The sequence below is a fragment of the Bombina bombina genome, chromosome 3, assembly GCF_027579735.1.
Source record: "Bombina bombina isolate aBomBom1 chromosome 3, aBomBom1.pri, whole genome shotgun sequence".
Lineage (NCBI taxonomy): Eukaryota > Metazoa > Chordata > Amphibia > Anura > Bombinatoridae > Bombina > Bombina bombina.
In genome coordinates this window covers 740776301-740794122 of record NC_069501.1, presented here as the reverse complement: position 1 = coordinate 740794122, position 17822 = coordinate 740776301, and the positions used below count along the sequence as shown (strand labels likewise).

Here is a 17822-nt window from a genome sequence, read left to right as displayed (position 1 = left end):
CATAGGGATCCACCAATCATGGGCTATAGACGGGGTAGAAGTCTAAGGGACATACTTATGCAAACAGATTCTCAACATAGTTACACCAAGAAATGGCTTAGAACTAACAAAATGGGTTGTTACAGATGCAAGGGCTGCACAACTTGCAGCGGTATGATCCCATGCAAAGTATTCAGACACCCCCATACTACCCAGAAATTCACTATAAAGCACTTCATCACCTGTACGACAAGCCATGTCGTATACCTACTGAGCTGTTGCTGTGGACGTTTTTATGTTGGCAAAACAACAGACAACGCACGCTTAAGAATGGCAAACCATCGCTCGGCGATAAGAACTGCTATCGACAAAGGGACCTCGGATCAACCGGTGGCAAGACATTTCTTGCAAGCAGGCCACAAGGTAACAGATTTACGCTTCATTTTAATTGACCACGTCCCCCCCCTCAGGCGTGGGGGTGACCGGGGCAGGACACTCTTGCAGATGGAGGCTAGATGGATCCATAGACTAGATACCATCTACCCCAGAGGATTAAACATGTCGAATGATTGGCACTGTTTCCTCTGATGCCTTGACTCACCATAGTTGTATATGTCCTTGTGCACAACAATGTATTCGTATTGACAGCACTTAGTGTATTATATATGCTGGTTAGGGTGCACTTGTACTATACATTTTTGATATGGTGACCCGCAGGCGCTGTGCATTTAGCATCTTGATATTGCCTTGATATATATTTTTTGATTTTTTGATATTTTCTGTCTTTTGCTACTCTCTGCAAATTTTGGCTCAACTGAAATGTCTACCTGTAGCGTGCCCTCTTTTGATTGTGTCTCTCTAACTCAACTTGATTGCCATATGTATACAGGGGGTCAATGATATCTGTATTGAGATCCTACTGTACGAGTGACCTTCTCGGGCACAAGTATGTTTTATACATGTTACATTTGGGAGGACCTGTAGGGGTATTAGACCATTGAACTATGGTATACCATTCGTCAAACTGTTACTATGGTGCCTATTCTAAATAGAATTACCCCGTAATAATATCTGTGGTGCATGATCTAACATTCATATAAATTACACCCTAGTGGCTCTTATGAGCATGTAAGACCCATGATGGCAGTACCCAACTACCCCCCTTTTTTTCTCTACTTGGCCTGTGATGCAGGCTGGCTATTGATTTAATTTAATTTATTCACTAACGGTTTAATATTAATTTGGTTATTTTTAATTTTTTATATATTTTTATATTTTTTATCTTTTAATTTCTAATGATTCACGTTTTAAGCAGTAAATCCGTGTTGCTCTAGGTTCGTCTTATCCTGAATCTGCCTGCCTCCCATTATCACGCACACAGCGGTTTTTGATAGCTCCCACCAAATGCTCTGATGTTTAGGCACACATATGATTATACATACTTATTCACAATAGACCATATTTAAGACCTATGTGACCATTTAATATAAGCCTGATATACTAGCTTTGATTTTCTTGGGGCTCACAAAGAAGCTCAGTTGAGATAGGTATAGTAGCAGCCCGGCATAACTCTAATCACAGGCTCCGCTGTCACTCCGTGACCTAGCTACGCCCATTGACTGACTGACAGGCTATGCTAATTAGCCATGCGGTCGTGCTCCAAGCTCACTTACGCTATACCGGGTTGAGCCGCGCCTGTTTCACTGATGCACTACAGACTCGGTACACAGACTTGCTACATAGGTAAATACACGCACCCATGTTTACATCTATCTTAGCTCCCAACACTAGGGTATAATACACCGGCTAAGACATCCTGCATAGAACCCTGACACTGGGAACTACGGGCCTTTTTGTTATATTCAACTCGCATGGGACACAACACATTGCTCTGCGCGCCCAGGGGGCTTGACAATTTTGTATTTGTGTATATTTGTATCTGCCAGAATGTCAGATTAGTACTTATAGCTCACATACTTTTACATAGGATTGGTCATAGCAAGCCTTGGGATAAATATGGGGGACATTGAATTAGCAGTAACAGACCTCATATATATCTATATATATCTGATTGACTTTTATTATTTGTTTATTTTTCATCTAGTTCAAATGCTAGAAGTTTAAATGCCTAATCTATGTTGCAATGTTTATATGATATGGCTTATGTGTATATTTCCTTAAGATTGAGTCCTGTAACTGGATACAGGGAGGTGGATATGTTTTTAAACAGTGTAACTGATAGATAGATTCCTCTTCTTGCATGATGTTTACTTTGATTATTTGATTATTTGATTAGTGTGTTTTCCATCATTGCTTGTCTAAATATACTTTAAGCTACTTAAACTGGATCAGTAACTAATTACAGTGATTCTATTGTAACTACTGAATATCTACTACTACTGATGATTGTATATATTAGTGTTCAACTATGAGGTTATGCAAAATACTTGCATATGCAGTTTGTTTTATTTTGTATTTTGATTGTGTTTTCTGGTGGTATGGTCATGGGGCCTTGTTTGTTTGTGTGTTACCATGGTGATGGATTTTTGGCGCAATTTTGATGTTTGTGATGGGTGGGGCTAGTGCTATATATTGCACACTTTGTTCACTTGCACTGTTGTCTGGTCTGAGGAAGGGGTCTGCGAACCCCGAAATGTTACCACAATAAAGATTTGAAGGTTTCTGAAACTAAATCCAGTGAGTGCAGTCCTTTATTGGATATAGACTGTATACTTGTTTGACTTTGCACCCTGGTTGATGACTACACAGCATTGGGAGTGCAGACACACACAGAGGATATATATATATATATATATATATATATATATATATATATATATATATAAATATATATATATATATATATATATATATATAAATATAGGTATAAATATATATTGCACCAAAAAACACCATAACGTCATATATAAATATGTTATGTGAAGAACATATGAGATCGGGTTTGTGCGAGAGTGGGTTTTTTCCCCACTTTTTTTCTCCATTGATTCTTATGGGGGAATACGTGAACGCACACACGATATTCTAACTTTGTCAATTTGCACATTTTGGGTTAGTACTCGAACGAAAATAGTTTACTTTCAACTCGTAATAAGACTGCAACCTGACAAGCGCAAAAAGTTTGTCTAGCGCAATTAACGCTTGAGCAGCAGCATCAATTAGTGCTCCACTTAATCTGGCCCTTAGTGTTTTAAAAAAAAAATCATTATTTATTTTTAAAAATATTAAGAAAAGGTATGTTTTAAACACAACAAGGACCAAAGAGTGATTTTTTTTTAATGTATCCTTTTTTCAGTTCCTTTTCTGAGTCAGAATGCCCTCTGGTATGTGCCTAGTTGTCAGGGGTTCAATGCAGCAAGATAATGACCCAGAAAATACCTTCAGTATAGGTCAGAAATACGGTAGAAGAAAGAAACAAGATGGTAGGCTTCAAAATCATGGAATGGCTGGCACTGTCTCCAGAAAGCTGGTTTGGGATGAACTAACAGAAGGGTGAAAACAAAGCTATACAAGTGCAACACATTTGTGGGAACTTCTGTATCAGTATTGGGAAGATCAATAGGAATTTACTCACAGTGTTCAGCTGTTATATCTGCAAAAGGTGGTTACTTTGATTAGTTCAAAAATCTATATTACATTCTCTGAAACGTGACAATACATCTTTCTAATAGGAAACATATTCAGTGTTATTCTTTTACAATTGCATTGCTTTAATTAGTCACATATTTAGTAATTATATATTTTATTTGCTCTATGGCAGTAACATTACTTTGTTCACCCCATTTCTGATTTATTGACTTGTTTCTCTACATAACAGATTAAATTGACACATTACAAATTGACTTTCATCCCATGCTAGATTGGCTGGTGGTTGTGCATGTAAGTTGATGATCAGCACCTAGGCTGCCAGAATATTATGTGGAAAGGTTAGGGGATGACACTAACATTGGAGTAAATTACTATAGGTGCTGATAAAAATAGCTGATTAATATTATTATCTATAGCTCAGCATCCATAGAGGGTACAGACAAATAATACTCATACCAATAGTGTGAGATGCAAAAGAAAAGGAGGTTGCACCTCACAGACAAAATGGCTTTTACCCTGATTACATCAATGTGTTAGTGTTGTCATTCATACTACATTCATTTAAACTTTAATATATCTTAATTCTACCAAACCGACACACATACTAAGTTAAAACCACTTAAGTTAAACAGTAGAACTGGAAGGAATAGTTGGGGAATATCCCTGAGGCTGAAAATAAAGCTATCTGTGACCTGAGTGGCTAAACTCCTTCTATAGCGGAAGTTGTATTATTTTTACCTTGCCCTGTTATAAATATATTTTCTGGCAATGCAGAGGTTAAAGTTAACCAACTAAAATATTGTAGGGTAAGAAAATCCCACTAAGTATAGAGATAGTAGTGCATACCTAGAGCTGAAAATTGTCAGTGTCATTAGCTAAAATGTTTTGCACCAATTTTAATATTTAAAGGAACAATACAATTTAAAACTTTAGAGCATTTACAGCATTGCTGTACAGTAGACCAATAATTTACCAATAGCACCTTGGAAAACTGCACTTATGTACCTCCCTCCTGTACATGTTTTATGCCCAAGCCATAAAACAAAAGAAAATCTGTACTGTGAACCAATTAAAGCTGAACCGCGCACCCCATAGAATAGTAGAGCACACACATGACACTGTGTTATTGAGTCTGTGGGGCCTATTTATCAAGCTCTGTATGGAGCTTAAAGCCCCATGTTTCTTGCAAGCCTTCAGGTCTAAAGACCGCTGCTCCATAACCTATCAAATGTAATAAAAAATTAGGAAAGGTTTGTTGGAAGAGTAACCCCTAATACGGTAAACTCCACAGGGCTGCTGAGACACACTCTTGAACTCAACTCTCATACAGCTCGTGTGCACTCCGTTTTAGCTACGTTATAATAGCCCAGAGGATCAATGCCCCATAAGGTTTCCTACCCTGACAGGACAAATACTGCTACGGTCCCACCGCTTCTTATAGGTAAAGTCCCAAGAGGTGAAAAAGCAAGCAATATCAAGCTGTAAAATATTCGGATCATGGAAGCACGTACCTTCTGTTTGCCACGGGACTGTTAGGACATTCACTTGAAGCAGTCTGTAGAGTGCCGCTCTCCTCCGTGTATCCAATGCCTCTGTCCGTACCAACGGTTACGTGCAATCCCCGAATGACCTCCACTATCGGTGTGGTAAGTAGCTCCTCCTCCTGTTGGCGTCCCAGACGGTGTACGTGCTAAGTGGTAGGGAACTTGTAAACACCCTGCTCCTGTGCTCACTCAAAAAGAGGGCCACTAATAGCAAATGTAAAAAGAAATAAGAGGAGCACAGGCAAGGGTAGATTGCAAGTAAAAATACATTTATTACAAGTCGCGCAGAGGCGCAAAATGAGTGAAAAAAACACGTTTGTATATCAAAAAACAAACATGAACAAACACAGTGTGAGGGGGGAAAATAACCACCCCGGGGTTAGAAACTGTACAAAAGTCTATCTTACAAGCTGTAGACAATCAGGTAGACGCGTTTCAGCAAATAGCCTTACTCATTACCTGTTTAAAACATTTGTGAGGTGCTCTATAAAAACTAACAGCCTGTCTTCCCATAGGTTTGCAGGGACACACCCCCTTCAAAGGCAACCAATGGGTAGATATTAGATGTACAGCAGTTCCTGTATACAATGCTGGTTTTCAAGGAAAGCACTATAACATATAATCAATGCATATTTATAGAAAATACATACATGCACCTTAGCAGTTAAACAAAAAGCAAAATAAATAATAAGTATATTCTAAAGGAATGAATAGAAATATGGCATCAATCCATGATCAGCAGTAATCGTGCCACCCAGATTAGTCGTCAGTATCCCACGCTCACTGAAACACAATATAATATAACATTCCATCAGTTAGTATGCAACGTGAGGTTTAGACCTTAGACTAACGCTATATTGTTACAAAGGGGGGATACAAACAGCATGGAGAGAAATACAGCATGGGAAGAAATACATTAACTGTAATGGTTAATCAGGTGGATAGAGAGCACTGAGAGCATTATAACACTAATATGTGGGTGTATGTGCTAGTTACAGCAGCGATTATCGTGGGGTGATTAAATGAACCCATAAACAATGATGTACACTATAGGGGCCATATCTCAGACAAGCCGTTGCTGCAAAAGCTAAAGGTTTAGCAGTGGTGGTATATAGTGGATATGGACAGATAGTAAAAAACAGGAGTATACATGTGTATATATAGTTACAAAGCCAAGCCGATAGCTCCCCTAGACTAAACTGTCTTAGATTAAACTGTCATGCTATGCTCAATCTGAGTTTAACGTTACCAGAATATGGGACACACCTGTGTGGCCCGTTCAGTACTGCCTAGTCATATAAAACGGTGATGCAATATAATATATCATGTTGAGGGAGACATTGGTAATTCACTCAATCTCGGGATAAGGCAAATACTAGGACCCCAAGACCGGGGCAAAGGGAGGTCAAATATGTAAACCAAAGACCCCTACAGAAAAGGGGTAAATGATGTGGGCTCACCAAAAATTAATAATGTCGTACTCAGAGTTGAGCCCTTCTGGAACCCTCGTCCTCAATTTAAAGATCCAGAAGGCTTCCCTTTCCCCCAGTCTACGGGTCCTATCCAGTCCTCCCCTGAGTGGAGGAATTTTTTCTAGAATGGTCCAGGTGAGGGATGTGATATTCTTGGAATGTGTGCCTGAGAAGTGTTGTACTAGTGGTGGGGTAAGTACACCTGCCCTTATGTCAGCAAGATGTTCCTTAATGCGGGTTCTGGCCTCCCTAGTGGTGAGACCTACATATTGGAGGGAACAATCTCTGCAATTTATGACATACACAACATATGTAGATCTACAATTAAGGCAGGAATTCAGCTCACTGGCCTGTCGTCAGTGAGCTGAATTGATCTCCTGTGGCCACCCTTTCGCATGCCACACACGTACGGTGGTGGCAGTGAAAGGTGCCCTTACAGCTCAGCCATGAGGAACCTGGAGGTCCTGTCTTTCTGAGCTTTGTCGGTGCTAATATGTTGCCAATTGTTCTGTTCTTTTTGTAGGAGTATCTTAAACCTTTTTCTACTACTTCCTTCAGTTTGTCATCTGCAGATAGCATACTGAAATTCCTTTCTACTATCTGACAGATGTCCCTGTATTGTCTCGAATACTCTGTCAAAAAGATGACTTTATCATCTTTAGTGCCCAGGGTATTGGATTTACCTTCCTTTATTTTGGAAGGTTCAAGGAGTCTTTCCCTGGGTATACCCTTAACTATATTTCTGGCTTTGGATATGACAGTGCTCTTGTAGCCAGAGGCATTGGATACACGGAGGAGAGCGGCACTCTACAGACTGCTCCAAGTGAATGTCCTAATGGTCCCGTGGCAAACAGAAGGTACATGCTTCCATGATCCGAATATTTTACAGCTTGATATTGCTTGCTTTTTCACCTCTTGGGACTTTACCTATAAGAAGCAGTGGGACTGTAGCAGTATTTGTCCTGTCAGGGTAGGAAACCTTATGGGGCATTGATCCTCTGGGCTATTATAACGTAGCCAATACGGAGTGCACACGAGCTGTATGAGAGTTGAGTTCAAGAGTGTGTCTCAGCAGCCCTGTGGAGTTTACCGTATTAGGGGTTACTCTTCCAACAAACCTTTCCTAATTTTTTATTACATTTGATACGTTAAACGAAGGGTCCAGGCCAGACTCTTGGGAGAGTAAGTGAAGTCCTTGTCAATTTTGTATATACATATATAAATCTTTTTTCTTTGTGTGCTTATTGCAGTCAGGTATGAGTGAAGGGGTTAGTACTGATGCAGCTCCAGTATTGCTGTTTTCATTAAGGACTGCACAGGAGAGAGAAACTATTCCTGTGGATTATAACAAGGTGTTTTCCACAGATAAATCCTACTATAGTTTGGTTGCTCTGTTTGAAGAGTTGGAATTTCTACTGTTGAAAGAAAATAAGCTCAGTTGGGATATAAAAACTCTGACCAGATATCAGGAATTGGGCATTGTACCTAGAGGGCTGAGGCTCAATAAATTTCCTACGTTTGTCACAGATAACAAGGTATTCATAGATTTATGGAATGGCCATCTAACTACCTGCTCATTGAAATTGATGCAACTGATCTGTGAGTTTAAACAAAAATCCCTAGAGGAGCTAGCAACAAAAATTAAGGAAGTACAGAGGGAACTGAATAACAGTAGCAAAGAGCCAAACTATCTAAAATTTGATAACACATTGCAACAAATAATAGCAGAAGCCAAGACCCTCCTGCTAGAAATTAAACATAGCAAGTATCTACGGGATTAGTCAGACTATGATCTCAATCGTGTCTATGTCTGGAACAAGAGGGATAGATATTCTCTAAAGAAGGAACAGAATAAAAATATTTTTTTTCCCAGCCAACAGCGTGGGAAGAATAAACAGAGGCGCAGCAGAGGAAGGAGAGTCAACTTTTATGAAAGTGAGGGCGAGTCGTGCGAAGAGGGCTCTGGATCAGGTGGGGAAGAATTACCACCTAGGGAACAAATAACAAGACCTAAAGACAGCTCGACATCCCTACCACCTCCTATACTGAAAACACAAGCTGCGCAATCATATTCACATTACAGGGAGGATTCAACATGTGCAGAAATGAGCCAGAAGGACACCAGAGAGTCGGAAAGTGCCCAGCTGGAGCAGGTTTTTCAGGTCCCCCAAAAAACACCAGAAGGGGGGGGGGAAGAGAAAATCTGGAGCCAAGTGCTCAGTACCAAGACCAGAGGAGATACCCCCAGAGAAGGGGTCAGAGAAGAGGAAACTACAGAATGTTTTGAATCTTTCAGACACAGTACTGAACAAACACGAGCTGGAGGTATTAAGTTTGGGACTATCCTTCACACCCACCGCAGACTTTAATCTGTTCAGGACTTTACTTGATGTCAACAAGTTGATTCGAAAATTGACTTTAAGAAAGTTCTACCATTCCCAACAGGGGGGAGATTATGAGAGCCATATTTCCATTCCTGTTTAAAAGGGGTCATGGGGTGGTGCACGATTAGATTTTCAGGAACTCTGTGACATCAGGGCTCAGGAAACATTAGAGGAAGAGGGTAATATGGTTGAAGGAGGGGCCGTACAGGTACCATCTTTTAAGTGTAAATCCTCTTTTTACCCTATACAAAATAGAGGGCAGGAAATAGAGAAATTCCAGCAGAGGGTAGAGTAGGACCTCACTAGATTGTACTATAAGTCAGAGAGAGGGCAGCAACATAACATTTCTATTCATCAAAAGAGGGCTCTTGACAGCCTGGCTAAAAATTATGGAATAGTGGTGAGGGCCGCCGATAAAGGTGGTACCATAGTGGTACTCAATGTGAATAGCTTCCGAGAGGAAGCGTATAGACAACTGAGAAACACTGATGATTATGCTGCTCTGCCGGGTGACCTGACGAGGGTGTACCAGCGGCAGTTGGCCTCCCTTGTAGATGATGGAGTGGAATTAGGGTACATAGATGCCAACACACGTGATTACCTAAATGTGTCTAACCCGGCTATTCCCACGTTTAACCACCTGCCCAAGGTCCACAAGTCCGTTGACAATGTGCAGGGAAGGCCAGTTGTCAGCGGTATAGGGACTCTGTTGGAGCACCTGTCAGAGTGGCTTGATCAGGTATTACAGCCACTGGTGAGCTCTTTGTGGAGTTTCTTTTCGGACACTAAACATGTACTCAATCTCCTTTCATGTGTGGTATGGAAGCAGAATTATGTGTGGCTTACGGCTGACGTCAAGTCATTGTATACTTCCATTCCACACGAAAAAGGATTACAGGCAATCCGCTTCTTCCTGGAAAGACAGTATGGATTGGACTCTGGATTTGTGGACTATGTGGTAGAAGTAACAAACTTCCTTCTTAGCCACAACTACTTTGAATTTGAGGGGGATTTCTTTCTCCAGAGACGTGGGACGGCTATGGGGGCCAAATTCGCCCCCTCCTATGCCAACCTATTTATGGGTTGGTGGGAGCTGTCCCACGTCTATGGTGAAAGAAATCCTCTAAAATCTGGTGTTATCTGGTATGGTCGCTTCATAGACGACCTCCTATTTATATGGGGGGGGTAGCGACTCTGATTTACAGTCATTCATCAGGAGTCTGGATGATGATTCCCTGGGTATACACTTCACAAATGAAATACAGTGCAACACCATACATTTTCTTGATGTGACTCTCAAAGGTATCCAGGGCCAACATATTGTCTCAGAGACCTATCGTAAACCCATTTCAGGCAACTCTTGTTGCATGCGGAGAGCTGCCATCCACAAGGAGTGTTTAAGGGGGTAGCTAAAGGACAGTTCATCCTCCTTAAAAGGAACTGTAGTGATGCAGGGGTTTATGATAAACAAGCGGATGAATTGACAAGGAGATTGAAGGAAAGGGGCTACAAGAGCACTGTCATATCCAAAGCCAGAAATATAGTTAAGGGTATACCCAGGGAAAGACTCCTTGAACCTTCCAAAATGAAGGAAGGTAAATCCAATACCCTGGTCACTAAAGATGATAAAGTCATCTTTTTGACAGAGTATTCGAGACAATACAGGGACATCTGTCAGATAGTAGAAAGGAATTTCAGTATTCTATCTGCAGATGACAAACTGAAGGAAGTAGTAGAAAAAGGTTTAAGATACTCCTACAAAAAGAACAGAACAATTGGCAACATAGTAGCAAGCTCAGAAAAACAGGACCTCCAGCTTCCTCATGGCTGAGCTGTAAGGGCACCTTTTGCTGCCACCACCGTACATGTGTGGCATGCGAAAGGGTGGCCACAGGAGATCAATTCAGCTCACTGACGACAGGCCAAACATTTAGGATAGATTCCTGCCTTAATTGTAGATCTACATATGTTGTGTATGTCATAAATTGCAGAGATTGTTCCCTCCAATATGTAGGTCTCACCACTAGGGAGGCCAGAACCCGCATTAAGGAACATCTTGCTGACATAAGGGCAGGTGTACTTACCACACCACTAGTACAACACTTCTCAGGCACACATTCCAAGAATATCACATCCCTCACCTGGACCATTCTAGAAAAAATTCCTCCACTCAGGGGAGGACTGGATAGGACCCGTAGACTGGGGGAAAGGGAAGCCTTCTGGATCTTTAAATTGAGGACGAGGGTTCCAGAAGGGCTCAACTCTGAGTACGACCTTATTAATTTTTGGTGAGCCCACATCATTTACCCCTTTTCTGTAGGGGTCTTTGGTTTACATATTTGACCTCCCTTTGCCCCGGTCTTGGGGTCCTAGTATTTGCCTTATCCCGAGATTGAGTGAATTACCAATGTCTCCCTCAACATGATATATTATATTGTATCACCGTTTTATATGACTATGCTGTACTGAACGGGCCACACAGGTGTGTCCCATATTCTGGTAACGTTAAACTCACATTGAGCATAGTATGACAGTTTAGTCTAAGACAGTTTAGTCTAGGGGAGCTATCGGCTTGGCTTTGTAACTATATATACACATGTATACTCCTGTTTTTTACTATCTGTCCATATCCACTATATACCACCACTGCTAAACCTTTAGCTTTTGCAGCAACGGCTTGTCTGAGATATGGCCCCTATAGTATAGTGTACATCATTGTTTATGGGTTCATTTAATCACCCCACGATACTCGCTGCTGTAACTAGCACATACACCCACATATTAGTGTTATAATGCTCTCAGTGCTCTCTATCCACCTGATTAACCATTACAGTTAATTTATTTCTTCCCATGCTGTATTTCTCTCCATGCTGTTTTTATCCCCCCTTTGTAACAATATAGCGTTAGTCTAAGGTCTAAACCTCACGTTGCATACTAACTGATGGAATGTTATATTATATTGTTTTTCAGTGAGCGTGGGATACTGACGACTAATCTGGGTGGCACGATTACTTGCTGATCATGGATTGATACCATATTTCTATTCATTCCTTTAGAATATACTTATTATTTATTTTGCTTTTTGTTTAACTGCTAAGGTGCATGTATGTATTTTCTATAAATATGCATTGATTATATGTTATAGTGCTTTCCTTGAAAACCAGCATTGTATACAGGAACTGCTGTTCATCTAATATCTACCCATTGGTTGCCTTTGAAGGGGGTGTGTCCCTGCAAACCTATGGGAAGACAGGCTGTTAGTTTTTATAGAGCACCTCACAAATGTTTTAAACAGGTAATGAGTAAGGCTATTTGCTGAAACGCGTCTACCTGCTTGTCTACAGCTTGTAAGATAGACTGTTGTACAGTTTCTAACCCCGGGGTGGTTATTTTCCCCCCTCACACTGTGTTTGTTCATGTTTGTTTTTTGATGTACAAACGTGTTTATTTCACTCATTTTGCGCCTCTGCGCGACTTGTAATAAATGTATTTTTACTTGCAATCTACCCTTGCCTGTGCTCCTCTTATTTCTTTTTACATTTGCTCCATAACCTGTCCTTCTGCTCTGAGGATGCGGACAGCGATCTCCAGAAATCAACCTGATCGAATATGATCGGGTTGATTGACAGAATCTGCAAGGGGCGGCGTTGCACCAGCAGTTCACAAGAGATGCTGTTGCAATGCTGAATGCGGAGAGCGTAATGCTGTCCGCATTCAGCGATGTCTGTCGTACATGATCCGCTGATCGGATCATGTCGGACAGACATTTGATAAATAGGCCCCTGTGTGTTCTGTGAGATGGCTTGAACGTATATAAACATAGATACACTATTTATTTATTTTTAATAAAATAATCTAAATGAAATTAAATATGTGAACATGTGCTTCACAAAACAAAAATAAAGCTTCATAATTAGTTAGAAAATATTTTTCATTATCCCCTGTGTTGCATATTATTAGATAAAATAGATTATATCATCTAGAGAAAAACATCTGTAATCTTTGAAAATAAACCTCTAGAAAATTATTATAATTGGATTTAAAAAAAAGTTTTACAACGTCAGCTGGTAATTATCAAACTAACTGTATCTGCTAATGATTAAAACGAAGAAGCAAAACTATAAAAAACAGATGTATAACATGTTGGCTGTATTGTGGAAACAGTGAATAACTGGTTTGTAGATACTTTGCATGGAATGTACATTAGGTAATATTTTTACACTGATTCTTTCAGTCGGTGGGAATAATGTGAATGAATAAAATTAAGTCCTTTTATTTGCTTATCCTATACTGGTCAGGGACGTCTTTAATAAGACACTGTTTTTGGTAATAGGAGAAAATTAGAAAGTTGCTTAAAATTGCATGCTTTATCTGAATCATGAAAGTTTAGTTTTTACTAGACTTTTCCTAGGTACCTATAAATCAGAATATTACATTATTTTTTAAAATATACGGTATAGCTAAGTAAAAAATAATTCATAATTATATACATTTGTTTATATCCATGAAGAAAAAAAAAATATCAACTAAACACAAGTCTGACATAGAAGTAAATTAAATGTATTAAATAGTTTTTAATATATTTACTTGCCTATTGCAGCTGAGTCGATCACAGGTGAAGGCACAGTGGATATAAAAAGTCTACACACCCTTATAAAATTGTAGGTTTTGGAAATGTAAAGACAGAAATAACAACAATGTTAAAGTCATGTTTTTTCCCATCTGTTATGTGATCTTCCAGCAAACAAAAATCCAGGATTAAAAAAAAAAAAAGATAAGTTAAGGATTAAAAACATTTTCAATAATATATATATATATATATATATATATATATATATATATATATATATATATATATATAACAAAATGTATTACAGCAGCAATTCCTGTGTACAGCTTTCTTTAGGTTATTCCATAGGTTTTCAATGAGAAGCAGCCCCAAAGCATGATGCTACCGCCAAACAAAAATCCAGAGAAAAAAACAGATAGTTAATTATTAGGAACAATACAACACCATGATTACATCATTTGCACACACTTTCATAATGGGGGCGCTAGCTGTGTTCACAATTAATCAATCACATTTGAAGAACTCCTGCCTGTAGGTAAATAGAATACACGTGGCATCAATGAAAGTGATTCTTATTAAACTCATATTAAAGTTAACTGTTGCTGTAGAGTTTGCTTGAATGTTTAGGGTTACATCCCATGGTCTGCAAAGAGTTGGCAAAGAGAGCTAGTTCTTGAAAAGTACCAATCAGAATATCTATACTATAATTGCGTTTGTAATGTCCGTCACCGTCGGTAGTTGCGAACGCATCCTCATTGGAATGTTGGCAGCACGAGGACAAAAGAATTCACCTGGATGCAGCTAAGCTGCATCCAGGTATCCACTGGGATGCAGCGTAAGCGTAAGCTGCATCCCAGTGGATGCAGCAAAGGCAAACAGAGCATTACAAAAGCAAAAACTAACCGCCCGCATCAAGTATTAAAAAAAAAAACTAACCACCCGTATCAAGTATTAAAAAAATAAATAACCGCCCGCATCAAGTATTAAAAAAAAAAACACACGCCCGCACGAAATATAACAAAAAAAAATTAACCTCCCACCCAAAGTATTAACACTCACACCGCAAACCCCCACATCACAAAATAATAAAGTTATTGACCCCTTAATCCCTTAACCGTCAACCACCCACATCGCAATAAACCTAATTACCCTATTAACCCCTAAACCGCAAAACCCCCACATCGCAATAAACCTATTTACCCTATTAACTCCTAAACCGGAAAACCCCTACATCGCAATAAACCTATTTTCCCTACTAACCCCTAAACCGCAAAACTCCCACATCGCAATAAACCTAATTAACTTATTAACCCCTTAAACCGCCAAAACCCACAACGCAAATAACTATTTAAATAACTAAGCCCCCAACACCCCCTAACCTAACACCCCCTTAAATTAACCCAAATTACCTAAACTAATAAATTCTAAAATTACAAAAAAATACAAAAAGGCTAACATTACATAAAATAAAAAACAAAATTACCAAATTTTACAAAATTAAACCTAATCCCTATGAAAATAAAAAAGCTCCCCAAAATAAAAACACCCCCTACTCTAAGAATAAACTATCAGTAGCCCTTAAAAGGGCTTTTTGCAGGGCATTGCCTCAAGATAATCAGCTCTTTTACAAAAAATACACAAAGTCCCCACTAACAGTAAACCCCCCCTACCCACCAAACCCCCCAAAATAAAAAACCTAACACTAAAAAAAACTAAACTACCCATTGCTCTGAAAAAGGGCATTTGTTTGGGCATTGCCCTTAAAAGGGCATTTAGCTATTTTACTGCCCATCCCTAATCTAGATAAAACAACCCCCCCAAAAAAAAACCTTAAAAAAACCTAAGTCTAACCCCCAGGTTGCTACTCACCGTTCCTGAAGTCCGGCCGAGAAGATCTTCTTCCAGACCGGTCCATCATCTTCATCGACAGCAAAGGCGGCGCAGAGCGGAGATGCGGAGCAGTGTTTCCAGATGTGGTGATCCTCGGAGGCGGCGATGATCCTTGGCGACGATGGTCCTTGGCAGCGGTGCTCCACGGTGGCGCGGAGGTTCATCTTCATGCGATCGTCCGCCGCGCACTGAAGATTAAATGCAAGGTATCCCATATTTATTGGGGTACCTTGCATTCCTATTGGCTGAAATTCTCTCATCAGCCAATAGGATTAGAGCAAGTGAAATCTTATTGGTTGGTGAACAGCCAATAGGATTCCACTAGCTCTCATCCTATTGGTTGTTCACCAGCCAATAAGAATTCACTTGCTCTCATTCTATTGGCTGGTGTACAGCCAATAGGAAGAGAACAAGTAAAATCATATTGGCTGTTCACCAATAAGATTTAACTTGCTCTCATCCTATTGGCTGATTTGAAAATGTCAGCCAATAGGAATGCAAGGTACATCGCCAAGGATCATCGCAGCCTCTGAGGATCGCTGTGGATGAAGATGATGGACCCGTCTTGAAGAAGATCTTCTCCGTCGGACTTCAGGAACGGTGAGTAGCAACCTGGGGGTTAGACTTAGGGTTTTTTAAGGTTTTTTTTTGGGGAGGGGTTTGTTTTATTTAGATTAGGGATGGGAAGTAAAAGAGCTAAATGCCATTTTTAAGGGCAATGCCCAAACAAATGCCCTTTTCAGGGCAATGGGTAGTTTAGGTTTTTTAGTGTTAGTTTTTTTATTTTGGGGGGTTTGGTGTGTGGGGACTTTGTGTATTTTTTGTAAAAGAGCTGATTATATTGGGGCAATGCCCTGCAAAAAGCCCTTTTAAGGGCTACTGGTAGGGTGTTTTTATTTTGGGGGGGCTTTTTTATTTTCACAGGGATTAGGTTTAATTTTGTAAAATTTGGTAATTTTGTTTTTTATTTTATGTAATGTTAGCCTTTTTTTATTTTTTGTAACTTTAGAATTTATTAGTTTAGGTAATATGGGTTAATTTAAGGGGGGGGGGGTTAGGCATCTGTAGATTAAAAAATAATTAGCCTGTCCTCTGGGCTTATAAACAATGCAAATTCTTTATTTTAATTATAATGGTAAAAATATACTAAAAACATTCATGCTCTAAAAAGAGCTGCCAGAAGACTCACACAATATTTCTTTTCAACCTCAGCTGTGGTTATATGAGAACCTACTTAGTTAATGGTGTTATTATATTTCATATTCATGTATACAGTTGTATAAATATTACTCTGCTTAGTTTATCTTTCGTGATGCAAATATTTAATTTACATTGTGTCACTAAAGTAAAGACAAATGAACAAATCCCTAAGTAAAACCTTGTGCTTTCTTTTTTGTATCTCCAGACTCTAGGACTTGTGCCATGGCAAACTGCCAATATGGCTGTGAAGAAGTGAAGGGGGAGGTGAGGTGCTTGTGCCCTTCCAGTGGCTTGCAGCTGGGACCTGACGGGAGAAACTGCATCGGTGGGTTACTACTATTTAAATGATATGCTGGTTCACACAATAAAATTGCTCATAAAAAAATTCTGGCTCATAACTATTATTTTAGCATATTTTATTCACTATGGGAGAAACAAGCGTTTTAAATTCCCAGCCACTGTTGATGTTTTCTATACAATGTTTCTTAATACAATGTTGCATCTTGTAATATCTCAACCATGCTAACTTGCGTGCATATTACATATTGAAAGTAAACTGGTGCGCTAGAGCGCAAACATAATTTCAGGGGTAAAAACAAATGTGCACCAAACACAACGTAAGTACATAAAATAAAGTGTTACACTTATGTATACAGTTTCTGATAAATTTATTCATATCAATATTCAATATTGTTAAAAAAAGGAGAAGAGTTAAATGGTATATGGTATATGATGACAAGGTGTTTGACTGGAAAAGTGTGTATATATATATATATATATATATATATATATATATATATATATATATATACACATCAGTGACGTGCGGTGATGTCAGAGGCTGCTGAGGCAGTGGCTAGGATACGCCTTCAATCTTTAGATATCCTTTATTGAAGAAATAGCAATGCACATGGGTGAGCCAATCACATGAGAAATCTATGTGCAGCTACCAATCAGCAGCTACTAAGCATATTTAGATATGATTTTCAACAAAGGATATCAAAAGAATGAAGAAAATTAGATATTAGATGTAAATTGGAAAGTTATTTAAAATTGCATGCTTTTTCTAAATCATGAAAGAAAACATATGGGTTTCATATCCCTTTTAAATGGTGTCTTGGAAAACTGGTCAACTTAGTAAACATCTGATTTTAGTCTAAAGGATTGTAACAGAAAC

General features: G+C 39.2%; 1 protein-coding gene across 1 annotated transcript in view; it reads left to right on the top strand.

Moving 5' to 3' along the window:
- Nucleotides 1–17822, top strand: part of EGFL6 (EGF like domain multiple 6) — a 354943-nt gene that overhangs the window by 147371 nt on the left and 189750 nt on the right. Inside the window, exon 5 of the mRNA XM_053707585.1 lies at nt 16851–16970. Coding sequence (XP_053563560.1) covers nt 16851–16970 — 120 coding nt within the window. The remainder of the gene's footprint in view (nt 1–16850; nt 16971–17822) is intronic.